This window comes from Eublepharis macularius, chromosome 7 (genome assembly GCF_028583425.1).
Source record: "Eublepharis macularius isolate TG4126 chromosome 7, MPM_Emac_v1.0, whole genome shotgun sequence".
NCBI classification, from domain to species: Eukaryota; Metazoa; Chordata; class Lepidosauria; order Squamata; family Eublepharidae; genus Eublepharis; species Eublepharis macularius.
This window is the reverse complement of record NC_072796.1, coordinates 69,877,139-69,890,619: the sequence shown is the minus strand read 5'-3', so window position 1 is coordinate 69,890,619 and position 13,481 is coordinate 69,877,139. Positions and strand designations below refer to the sequence as shown.

At 40.8% G+C, this 13,481-nt stretch overlaps 1 protein-coding gene across 3 annotated transcripts; it reads right to left on the bottom strand.

Annotated features, from left to right (window-relative positions):
- Nucleotides 1-265: 265 nt before the first annotated feature.
- On the bottom strand, nt 266-8,846 carry ZBTB14 (zinc finger and BTB domain containing 14). Of its 3 annotated transcripts, none has more exons than XM_054985673.1 (4): nt 8,759-8,846; nt 6,578-6,622; nt 6,097-6,176; nt 266-4,692 (listed from the first exon to the last, which is right to left on the bottom strand). In XM_054985673.1, exons 3-4 carry the CDS (start codon nt 6,097-6,099, stop codon nt 3,349-3,351), a joined length of 1,347 nt encoding a protein of 448 aa, XP_054841648.1. In that variant the 5' UTR covers nt 6,100-6,176; nt 6,578-6,622; nt 8,759-8,846; the 3' UTR covers nt 266-3,348. The 3 variants fall into 3 exon arrangements, with proteins under 3 accessions (XP_054841648.1, XP_054841646.1, XP_054841647.1); XM_054985671.1 differs by having other exon boundaries at nt 6,578-7,219; nt 8,759-8,843; XM_054985672.1 differs by having other exon boundaries at nt 6,578-6,840; nt 8,759-8,828.
- Between the last annotated feature and the right edge of the window lie 4,635 nt (nt 8,847-13,481).

Genomic DNA, 13,481 nt, shown 5'->3' with positions numbered 1-13,481 from the left:
CAGCAGCTCCTTGGGGCCTTTTCAGGTCAGAAAAATAGTGGGTTAACTTCACACTTCCTGCACACTATGATCTCCATCTGGGTTGCGCTCTTACCCAGTAAAGAACTCTAGAGATACATCTGATTCAAACTCCCCATGTGTCTGCCACATGGATTTTGTAATCTGTGAACTGGCATTTAGATTACTTTTGTGTATGGAAGCTGTTTAGGTAAGTTAAAACCAATGTATCAAAATGTTCTGTAAAAATATACAGACAAAGTTTACATATTCTAAAATAGTCACATTTTATTTACAAGATCATTTTCAAACTGTTGGCATTTTAAATATAACTATGAAGCACAATGACAGTATAACAAAGATCAATAGTTAGATGATTTTTATTCTAATAATTAAAAATGTTAATCTTAATTTCTATTTAGAAATGCAAAAGTTGATTTGCCACACAATAATTTATAAATACATACTCTAGGAACTTATTCTAACCTGATGTTAATACAACACATTTTGTCTGATGCTATTTTAAATGTAATCTTGATAATAGTATGTAAACAAATCTTACAGGTGTTGAGAAAATTCTTCAAAGTCTGTAACTGACTTACCAGCTTCTCTTTTAACACAAGAAACAGACATCCCATCCTACAGTTCATTACAAATGAAATTATGATCAGTGAAATCTCTGAAAGCCTATCTGATATCTGATTTTTGCATTTTAAATCCCACTTTTATTAAAAAGTGGGGGAGCACTATATTTTGAAAGAATCTCAAAAAAATTCTGTTTCTTTTTTCAGAAAATATCCCAGACAGAAATTCTCTACCAATTTTTTTAAGGATTCTCTCCCTGGAACTCTTTTCTGGAGAGCTGCTTTAAGAAATGTATATGAACTTGTTGTCCAAATCTGGTGATTTTGTGAAGCAATGATTTCATAACTGTGCCTTCTAAGCTCTGGTACCAAGCTGCAACCCTAAGCTCACTTACTAGTTTGTCCGTCCAGTTGAACTCGAGGAAGCTTACTTCCAAGCAGATAGGCTCATGACTAGGATGTAAATCTCAAAACACTGAATAGTGCAACTAGTTGTGATATAGCTTGCCACAATACAATACCTATTTTTTTTAAAGTAGGAAAAATAACAAGAAGCAAAACAGCACTGTAATTTTAATTTTTGTCAATCAAAAGGGAATAGTGTTATAACATGCCTCTTTCTATTCTGCAGGTTTACACATTGTATTCCACTAGATTCCTGAAAATGACCCTGAATTATCTCAGAACTTATGTATGGGCCATTCTGCTTCAAAGGTACATGGTGACTCATGTGACTGTTTTCCTTATTTTAAATATATATATATATATATTCCTCTGACCTGCTAGTTTGTCATCTGTAGGTATTTTTTTTGTAAGGCGTATCCAATCATGTGAGCTATTACTTGCAATCTGAAATTGTATGGCCCAGCCATAAAATTACCACCTCAGTGAGAACTAGAGTCTGGAGCCTTTTAAACTGTGTTATAGTGAACTCATCTCTAATAGCTGGATCCTCTGAACTGCCTGCTACTACTGCTACTACAGCAAGATTGTTCAGCCACTTAAGATCAAACTTGTGAAGGGACGGTAAAGACTGATTGCAGCTCATTGTTGTATGAATCTCTCCCCCTTGAGCTGTTTTGAATAAAAAAAGGCTGAACAGTTCGGAGTTCTGTATGATATTTGTTGACCTCTTTGTCCATGCCCACTGCTTTCTACTCTAAAGCTTCTGGCACTAGAATAAAATATCTTTGTGCAAGGGACAACATATTGGATTGGGAATTGGCATGCAGTACTCATGCAGACCTGAGCGTCCTAGTGGCTTCTCAACTGGTTCCTACATGTACAGCTAGTGAATATCGCCTTCCATTATATGAACACTGGTGCAACAGCTGTACCCTCTTCTGTCTGCTGTCTTATGTTTGGGTTCCCTATCAGAAAAAATTAATCACTTGAATGCAATTAAGACAAAAACAAGCAAATCAGCCAGTAACTCTTGCTATTGCCTTGAGGCCTGGATTGCAGCAATAGTCACATAAGCAACATGAAAGGGGGCTTAGAAAAGAAATGGTTTGGAGAAAATTGTTGCAGTGACACTAAACACTACAAAGCAACTGAGAGGAATGGACATTCCTTACTCTTGCATGGCACTGATTAGAAAAAACAAAATAGGGTTAAATTAGAATGCTTATGTAAGGAAGAATGTTCTGGAATGGGCCAGACATGACCTTGAAGCTCCTGTAGAATCACATTGGCAGTGTGGAAGACCACTTCCTCAAATACACAGGAAAATTCTATATCTTTACTGCTCCAATCCTGTGCATGATTGGTCAGAAACAAGTCTCACTCTGTAGACGGAGCTTATTCCCTAGTGAGTATACATATGATTGGTATCTTAAAGTACATGATGAAGGCAAAACAGAAATATCAGGGTATTCTAATTCACCAGGCAGAGCGGGGAAAGAAAAAGCAGCATGCCCATTCTTCAGTTGTCCACTCAGCTATATTAATTCACAAAAATAAGGGTTGGATCCAAAGTTTCTATTCTGCTAAGGGTGGGGTCTTCCTCCAATGGATGGAACCTTCAGATCCAACCCATTTGCAGCAGATTAAGCTGGAATTAGACAACTGTTAAGATGTATTAGATGAAATGCTTAAATAGTATTTCTAAAATTTTGAATGAATCCCTGCACTTACTCTGATTCATTTTGGTAGTCATAATTTTAAGGTGTTCAATGTACAACCTGCAGGCCAATGAAACCAAAGGACATGGATTTAAACTGATTGCCATAAGTATATAGACCTTATTTCTACTGATTTCTATGAGGCTTATTTCCACACAAGTACTGCAGTCCAAAGAGCCCATAATGAAATAGTTTCTTCCCCTTTCACTCAGCACCTCACCATTTCTCATCCAAAGAGAACACAGCTAATCTAAAGCAAGTTATAGATTACTTGGATTTAGGACTGGGATATTAAAGGAATTGAAATAATAAATAGTTGAAATTCATATAGTTTGGCTTAATTTTGCTGTGCATTGGAGTGTAAAGATGTCCATTCCACATGCATAGAGTTTATTCTAATGGGGACTGGGCATGCACTGGAAAAAAAAAGAATTTTAATAGAGAAGTAAAGTACTGGCAAGAAACTGACTCCAATTTTTATTTATGTAAGATTAACATTCTAAATCAAGACTTTATCCCACATTTAAGGTCACTGATGGAGTGCTCTTTGCTGCAAACTATTTTTCTTACTCTTTAAATCCCTTTAAAAATATTTTCCAATGGTGATTTATCAAACATTTTTCAACACACTGCTACTTACACCTTTAATTACAGGCTATAGTTTCAAGTTGCTGTTCTGCTTCAGCAGCCATAGCTGCTGCCTGTAACTGTTCTGTTTCACTCTGAAGAGCACTGGTAGTGGTTACCTGTTTCCTTTCACTGTGCATATTGTTCTCATGTCTTTTTAAATCAGATGCTTTGGCAAAAGCTTTAGTACAAGAGCTACACACAAAAGGCTTTTCTCCTCTGTGTCTTCGTTCATGGTCTTTCAGATGGGACTTGTGCTTGAATGCTTTATCACACATGTGGCACGCAAATGGCCTTTCATTACTGTGAACTCTTTCGTGCTTCTTTAGATCTGGAGCACGGATAAAAGACTTTCCACATACTTCACAGCTATAAGGCTTGTAACCTGTGTGGATTTTTAGGTGTTCTTTCAAGTGAGCTTGAGTAGTAAAGCCTTTAGTGCACATTTCACAAACAAATGGTCTATCAGCAGTATGAAGCTTTTCATGTTTTCTCAATCGTGCTTCATCAGAAAATGTCTTGCCACAGGCCTGACATGCAATCTGTTCCCTGTGACCATAAAGCAAATATTCAAACTTCATGTCACCAGCTGCTGTTGTCCATGCTGGGGTCTGTTCATCCTTTACCTCACTTATGCCATCATTAAACGCTAGAGCTTGAGGAGTCTGAGATCCTAATTCTTTTGTTTCTGCAGTCTCTATGGACTCTACTTCCTGACCATAGCAATTTACCTTTCGAACCTCTTCACTCCCCAACTCTTTCAAAATAGCTTCCTGAACCCTTAAAGTGGCAGTTGGTGATTTTCCATCTTCTTGACTAGGAGGAGTCCCTTCCATTGTCATATCTGATGGGCTATCATCATGATCTCCAATTTCTTCCACTTCATCATCTTGGTTATCATTAGATTCACCAATTGATCGATTTATTTTAAGACAATACTTATTTTTTGATTGTGAGTTATCTTCTGGACTGGAAACGTCACGTTTTTGAGAGCAGAGTTTATCCAAAAATCTAATACCAAGAATTTGACCAGATGACATCATTAAGTTTACATCTTCTTTCTTAACTGAAATCTTGGCTGTGTACATATAATTCAAAACTTCCTCAAATATATCAGAGCGAAGGAAATCTATCTCTATCACTGATGAGCTATCAACTTCCAGTTTTTTGAAAAGCTTTTTAAAGTAGGTACTGCAAGCAGCGAGCACACACCTGTGGGCTCTGAACTTCACGTCTTCTACAACAATAGCTATGTCACAAAATTCTCCTTCCAATCGCTGTTCATTTAATGTTTTCAGAAACACAGTTTTGTGATCGTCGTCATTATACTTAATGGTTTCAGACATACTGAGGAAAAACTCCTATAGAAAAAAATTATTAAAATGTTGTTTTACAAGTCATTCTAAAAAGTTGAGACACTGTGAGAAATGTCACTAGATTCAAATTCTATTAAATTTGATAATTGTTTTAAAAGCCATTTGTAATGATTTAAGTGTGTGTGTTTCTTTAAATGCTTGCTGTGTTACAGATGAAGAATGAGGGTGAGAGGCATGAGTAAGTGAGATGATTGGTTGATGACTGAAAATATGGGAGGGGTTGAGAAGTGTGACTGGAGTGAAATCTGATTGGACAGGACCAGTACTCTAGGGGCAGAGTGAACTGTGTATGTCTGAGAGAGAATATTCAGTCTGGGCAAAGCAGGCAACCTGTGTGGAAGCCTGAGGAGATTCTCATTCTAGTTCAGTTAGGCATCCTGTGTGAAAGCCGGAACTGTGTGTGCCTGAGAGAAAACATTCATTCAGTCTGAAGCAGGCAAACTGTGTGCCCCTGAGAGAGAAAGTCTATGTATATCTGAGTGAGAGATTGGGCTGTCTAAATCAGACAAGCTGTGTGGAAAGGCCTGAATGAATCTGTCTGTGTGGAGTTTATTCTCATAAAGAAGACCTGTGTGACTGAGCATATGTAAAGAAACGTTAAGAACAGATAACTATCTTTGAAACCATCAAGCTTAAGAAATAATGCAAAACCCATACTCTTCATCTAAAAATAAGTTTATTTTGTGTTTTTGTTCTTCATTCTGGTGTCTGCTCCTCCTTTACCTATTTTGCGTTGTGTATATGTGATTCCTATATATCCCATTCCTATCCTTAGGGCCACATAGTCCCATGAAGGAGCCTGATGCTTGGGCACGTTATTCAGGGGGAAATTTAAATTAATTCATTTGGAATATAATTCCTGGTTGCAGCATTATCTACCCAGAGGATGTAAGAAGAAGAGGGTTAAAGGCAAACTCTAACTATACAACAGAAAGGGAATCATGACACCATTAATAAACTTTAACAAACACGGATAAATCTGATTACTGTTATTGTATAAGCTTTCTTCATTAAGAAATTTAACAACTGAACTGTGGACTTCAGTAATGTAAGGCTGAAGTATCTTACCAAAGAGTTGCCAAACATCAGTTGATTTAAGGCTGAGCATGGCCAAGCATGTACAAAGACTGTGGCCTTGACTGGATGCTCAGCAACCTAGAAGAGCAAGCCATTCTTCCCTGACCAACTGTGCTGGAAGTGCAGCAACAAAATGCTGATTTGGAGTGGACTGTAGCAAAGAGAATGTAAAGAACCGGGGTGGGTGGGTGATGGACATAAGTAAGGAGAACAAAACTCTCCTTTCTCTACCTGGCCATAATCCATCTGTGAAACTTAATATGCAATCACATGGTGAATAAAAAAGTGAAAAAGGAAATATTTAGACTGTACCATGAACAATGAATGCTCTTTTCTTATTATTTGAGCAAAGTTTTGACAGCAGATTATCCTTTATCCTTGGCAACCTAAACCTGAAAGAAAAAAAAGATGGGGAATGTTTAAAAGAACATTATCTTTATCAATTTCTTTTAATTATATATTTAAAGTTATTTAGAAAACTAGTAGAAAACATTCTCAAAATAATTAAAAAATCACATATTAAGCACAAAAAGCATTTTTTGCATATTGTACAAAACAGTAAACTCATGTGCACAGTCATTCACTATATAATCTCAAGCATCTCTACATAGATGCCTTCATTGAAATCAGTAAGATATTTCGAATGGCGGAATCCTCAAAGTTGTGTACATCAAGGGCAAGCTACATAACAGGTCACATAGTTCCCTCCACAAGCAGTTTTTATGACTGGATGCACTGTGACTGATCAAGCTACTCAATTTTCAATTCCACGTAAAATCCTCCCATGACTTACCTTTGAGTATCAGTCATGTGACCTTTGTTAGGGGTCAGGTTACACCTCAAAAAAAGCAAATAATTTATTTTGATACACAAGATAGTCTGATGCTAAATAATCTTTTAAATCAGCAAAGTACAGCATCCACTTGCCAGTTAGATGTAGGGCTTTGTAATCATACAAATAGTTGTAGAAAGGGGGAGGGACGATATACTGCATGCTGATCTTACAAAGGGACCTACCTATGTTCAGGGACTCTTTTACTTTTCATCACTGTAGTCCTAGGGAAATGAATATTTTTAGACCCTAGAGACTCTAGATGAAAAAAACAACAACTATTGTTTCCCTTTTCACTTCAGCTTCCCAGATACCAGTCAGTCCAGTGCTGGACTTGAACAGGGGGGAGGGCACTGCTTTTTGTTTATTCATAAGACAACTGGCAAAAAACTCAGATTTATGAATGTGGAGATTAGATGGAATTTAATATCTAATTTTCTTACATTGTTTGGCTCCCTTTGACTTAAAGAAAAGCGCTCTTTAAACGAGCAAAATAAAGATGCAAAAAATGAGATGTACCACCAAAGGAATATCATTGATCTTGTTGATTTTAAGGAAAGGGGGCAATAGAACACCTTAAGCAGATATTTCAGCAGACATCATCTGAAACACAAAAAGGATTAATATAGTAAAGCACCCACTGTTTACATATTATAAGAGTGCTCTTGAACTCCTTAGTAACATCCCTGTTGATAGTCACTTCCTTTGAACAAATATATAAAGGGTTTTATTGTCCTGTTGATAAAAATTGAGCTTTATTTATACTGGAAAATAATGAAATACAATAAAACATCCTAAAGAAGATAATAGAATTAGTTTTTTACTGTACATGGTACTTTCTAACTTCATAATGCAATCCTAAATAGATGCTATTGAAATCAGTAAGGCTTACTTCCAAGTAAATGCATTTAAGATTATGGTGTTAATAGGTTGACCAATAAGCAAGCACTCAGTCTGACTAAGCAAACTTTATCATAGAGTGTAGGCAGCTAACCAATTAAATTCATATTTTTTTTGTTTTTAAAAAGCAGACCACAATTATATCAATGTTTGCAGTATTGTTATCACAATCTCAACAACTGCCAGGAAACAGGTATATTTTTAATTCAGAATGGTTTTCTACAAAGTTGTGCTTGAGATAAATGAACTGAAATCATAACGTGAGGGAAAATCAGTATTTCTAAAATTGTGATTCCAGAAAAGTAGCCATTTTGCAGGAAAAAAGCTTTGCAGCAAGTTAGCAAACGAACGAAATTTTACTGCAGAATAACATTTTATGGACAAGGGCCTATTTGAATACGAAGGTTTTAATCCATAGAAGTTTATATCCGCATAAAAATGTGTTAGTTTTAACAGTGCCGAGGCTATTATGCTCCTCAGTCTCTTTTGCTTCGCGCTGAATAGATGGGCAATCCCCCCCCCCCGCGGCCACTTTGCAGGCGAAAGCGTGCACGCTGTACGTGCACGTAAGCCAGCGAGCGAGCGTCAACGCCGGCTCCGTGCGAGTAACCATGAGACGTGCACTGCGGAGACTCGAATTGGTGCATGCGCGCTAATGCCCGCGCAGGCCTTTCTGCCTGCCTGTGCCCCGCCGAGACGGGACTGCCGCTGAGCCAGGGAGGGAGTGCGCACTAACACACGCAGGCGCGCGGCGCCCGTCACCCCTCAGCTGGGAAAAGCTGGGGCGCGCGCGGGAGCGGAGAAAAGCGGCTTCCGCTTTGAGCCCCTCCCGCCGCTAGGCTCGCCGCAGAGCTCGCTCGCGCTTCCCCTGGCCGGTCGACTGCAGGGCTGAGGGGGCTGCGGCACGGCCGAACAACAAACGGGTTTTTTTTTCCCTGGAGCGAGCGGCGGGCTCGTTGCTGCACTCCTCCGCGGGACCGCGCCGCAAGCTCGGAAAGCGGCACTACAACCGCGCTTCCTCAGACCTGCCCGAGCCGCGCGGGGCAGCCCGCCGGCCCCGAGACGTGCGGCGCGCGCAGAGCGTAATGGAAGGGGAACGGCGCGCGGCGGAGCCTCTCCGGCGCACCTCCCTCCCCCTCTCTCGTGCCCTCCCCCCACCTCCACGGCTCCAGGCTTCGCCGCAGCCTGTCGTCGAGCGCGCGCGCATGGATTCCCTCCCCCCGCCGCCGCCTCCGCGCTTACCTTGCCGGCGCCACGTTTCGCGCGAGGGGGAAAACGAGTCGGGGGGTACCGGCTCTTTGCTCCAAGCAAGGAATTTGGGGGGTTTGGGGGGAAGGGGGGTTTAGGGGGAACTGGCGCGCGTCTCTCTGACCGTTACGGCCGTTTCCAGCACGAGCATAACAGCGCGCGCGCGAGCGGGGAGGGCGCGCGCCGGAGGCGGGAACGTGCATGCGCGATGCGAGTAGGGCGCGCCCCCCGCAGGGAGAAGGCGGGAGCTGCGGTTGAGAAAAAAAGGTGGTGGGGAGGGAGGCCTGAAGGCGTTCTTTCGGTCTCCTGAGCGGGCTCGCGCCCGGAGCACGCCCGTTGGCGGGGCGGATTCTCGCGCTCTAGCTATGGACGGGGCACGCGTTGCCGCGCGAAGCTGACGGTCTGGCTTTGTTAGGGAGTCGCGTCTGTGCTCAAGGCCCTGTTCGAGCGGCTGCTTTTTCTCATCGCCACCAAAGAGGAGGATAATGATATGTTCAATAATTAGCGCTCGTGCTAACATCCGTCTCTCTCAGAGGAAAAGGCGATAGTCGAATCAGCTCAAACTTTTTGTTCCCTTCGTGATTTCACAGTTGCCCTGTTCGGGTCTCCATTCCTATAGCGCGCACACGGAGGAGCCTTCATGCCGCTTCAATGTTTTTTAAACGTTTAGGCTGAGTTAGTAGATTTTAGGCGGGGGGTAGGTTTGACTGGAAAGGCATCGGGAATGGGGGGGAGGCTGTGGGGACATAAGGAGGGTTTCTGAGTCTAAAGTGGAAAACAAAACCTACGGCAAGATAGTCACAAGATATCTTCCAGGCAAGATAGTGCCTGGAAGGTTTTTAGTTTTTCCTTTACAGAAGATAACAGTAATAATTATAGATTTGTTGGTATTACTTTGATTCACTTCTTTTATTAACTAAAAGTGACAACGTTCTGACTTAGGAATAGTGCAGCTTTCAGATAGGTCAAGATTTAAATTTCGCCAGTCAACATCAAAGAAGTGTTTGAACTGAAAACCAGTATTTAACAAAAAAAAAATCCATAGAAAAAGAACTGGTTTTTGAAAGTTAATAAAAAGTAAACTAGTATTTGTAGAGTTGACATGATGTTGCAGAATGCTGGATCACAACTTCATTATAACTTGCCTCCTGAATGGAAGGTACAACCGGCAGAGAAGACTAATTGGCATACACAGGAAGAAGTGATCTTTCAAATATATGTGACTTACCACATGAATAACTTTAAAAATAAGTGAGCCTGAAAACTTGAGGCTCTTGAAAGTGAGCCTGAAAACAAAAAGGGAAGTAGTACACTTAATTCAAAATTGCAGTGCAATCACAGTGACTAAGGTGAGCTGTGCATTCATACATTAGCTGAAACTTTCAAGTTGTATCCAAGGACAGTCTATTACTAGCATATTACTACAATCTAACTAGAGGGTGAAGAGGCACGGATCAACATAGCTAGGTCAGCTGCAACTAGAAGGGATATAACTTACAAACTAAATGTTAAATTAAGAGGGTGCCAGCCTAGCAATTCCAATCTGCTGTTCTAATAATGACTACCAAGAAGATCTGTCTGGTGTCTGAAGAAGGGAGCTCTGACTCTTAAAAGCTTACTCTCAAAATCTTGTTGGTCTCTTAAGGTGCCACTGGACTCAAATCCTAAGAAACACACAGGTTCATTCAACTTGGCAGAATAAATTTCTCTCAAGAACATGCGGACACAAAGATTGCCTGTTTTTACCAGAAACACACAAACAGTTCAGGCTTCACAGGGATTGCCTGCTTTGGCCAGAACCAATATTTTCTCTAAGAACATTAACTAAAAAACTACAGTTCATTCTGCCCTGTAGGGTACTGCAACTATCCAATCACATGTAACTCCATCCATTTAACTCTACCATCTAGTCCCTCTCCTTTCCTCAGAGGCCTGCGTTTTAACTAACAGCAACAACTCAAAAAACCGCATATGAGTAAGCAGGAAAAAACTAACTTATTTAAATACTAACAGTACAGGTATCATTAACATATTGATGCACCCAATTCCAAAACTATGATCTGTATTAACAGTAATACATTAAAAATTGCTTAAATTGTCTTACAGTAGCTATCTAAGATTCTATATTTTTAGAGGTATAATTGTATATTTAAAATTAAGATAGTAACTGACAAAATGACAGATAGATGCGGGCTTGGACTGGTATCTGCGGGACCGCCTCTCCCCATATGAACCCCAGAGGACTCTCCATTCCAGTGATAAACACCTGTTAAAGATCCCTGGCCCCAGGGAGGCCTGTCTGGCATCGGCCAGGGCCTTTTCAGTCTTGGCCCCAGCCTGGTGGAATGCTCTGTCCAATGAGACCAGGGCCTGGTGGGATTTATCATCTTTCCGCTGGGCCTGTAAGAAAGAGCTGTTCTGCCAGACATATGGTCAATGCTAGGCGGTGCCCCCTGGCCGGGTGAGCATAACACATGCCCTCCTTACTAGTGACACTCTCCATCTCTCACATATTCCCTGCCACAATGCTCTGGAGATAGTTAAAGTGTGGTTGGTTGGATCATTGTGCCGCTGTGTGTGTGTATATGCACTTTAGTTACGGTATTTAAAATGTGTTATGGTTTTAAATGGTATAAACTGTAATGTAATTTTAGACGGTATGTCAGTTGTAATCCGTCCTGAGCCTGCTGTTGTGGGGAGGGCAGAATATAAATTGAATATAAATAAATAAATAAATAGATGTGACATAGGGCTCCCAGTCCTCTGATTGGGGCTCCGAGCCACTGCCACCTGCCACCTCTTCCCTGGCCTGGAAAAGTTGAGGAGAATGGGAGCTCTGATTTTAAGCAAAAATACCCCGGTTCGGGGGCCATCCCTTCCTTGTCACACCGGGAATTATGTTATTCCTGGAGCAACAATGAAGGCTCCAGAGTAGGGTTTCTAGCTATGGGTTGGGAAATTCTTGGAGATTTGGGGGATGGAACATGGAGAGGGCAGGGTTTGGGGAGGTAGGGTAGCAAGGTGAAATGGCATATACTCTGCCCTCCACGGCAACCATCTCCAGGGGAACTGGTCTCTGTTGGCTGGAGATCAGTTGTAATTCCAGATCTCCAGGCACCACCTGGAGGATGGTAATACTACTCCAGAGAGCTGCGCACAATAAGTTTCCCCCATATGCCCCCTCATTCCCTGGTTTGCAACCAAGGGGACCTGGCAACCCTAGACTGACAAGAAAATTTATCACCCCTGTGAAACACACAAGAGAGTCCCTCTGTGAAAAACGGTTATTTTAACCACGCCACCGTGTCTACATAGAGCTGGCTCTAGTTTTTTGAGGGGCCTGGCTGACGTCTTCTAGTGGCTGACTTGCTAAACATGACATCCTCACACAGGGAATGGCTTTTCATACTTCTACTCCTAGCCTTATCAGCACCAGTGAGGTTAAAGGAGTCATGCTGGGCTCCCTCAAGGCATTTTGCTTAATATTGTGGGAGATTCCTACTGAGGCCTCTTCAAATATCTGTAGTAGCAGTGCTTGGGCCTTGGCAGATGCTCCCCTTATGGTGACTCCTAATGCCTGGGTTGTGTCTAGGCCATGTTTTATTAATTGATTAATTGATCAGAAACAGCACAAAAAAGGTTAATGCTACATATTAAAATATCTGTGTTGAGTTGGTGAATTGATGGGTCAAATACTGGTCAAGCATTGAGTTTATTAGGCAAACAAGGTTTTAATCATCAACATGTTTGATATTTGTGCTAATTACAAACATTACTTATTGTGAAATAATGGAATTAAATTTTTTAAAGGGCAACACATAATTTTTAACAATGTTAGGTAAGATTTTTAAATAAAACAGTTGAGTAGCACCTTCAAAGGCTTAACAAAATTTATTCCCACACAAGCTTTTGTAAACAGAGTTTTACTTCATTACATTTTTAGGAGTGTGAATAGGGTTGCTAGCTCCAGGTTGGAAAATTCCTTGAGATTTGGGGGGTGGAGCCTGAGGTGGTTGGAGTTTGGGGAAGGGAAGGAGCTTATCAGGGATGTGATGTTATATAGTCTGCCCTCCAAAGCAATCAGTTTCTCCAGGGGAACTGCTCTCTGGTCAGATATGATAGAGATATGGCCCTCTGCAGCTGCACTGAATGTGTGGGTTTCTGTATTATGTTTGCTTGAAGGCTATTAACTAAAAATTGATGGGACCTTTGGACCTACAAATGTATCAATGCATTTGAAGGGACATGTAGCATCTTGTGAAGGTACAGCTATTTTTTACTTTTATATGAAGGAGTGTGATGGTGGAATCTTAAACAGTTATACCCTTCTTAGCTTATTGACTTCAACTCTGTTTAGGATTCCACTGTGTGTTATTTCACTGCACATGATAAACTGGATGCCAAGTAGACTTGGGCTACAATCTGGCCAAGGTAGATGGAGCTCAGTGTATAGGCAAAGGATGGCTACTCTACTGTGACAGACATTGTGAAACTCTTAAGTACATGAAAATTATTTAATTTACAATTATTGGCTGTTATCAAAATGGCTTTAGATGCCATTTATTTTTCAATCTTCATTTTAATTTCTGTAAATTTATTTTGTTTTTTCTTGATTTTAATTAAATTCATAACCTGTGCCTAGCCTTTGCAGACTACAAGCAACATAAATAAAATTTCATTTGCAGAGAAAATAGGATATAAATTTTAAATACATAAA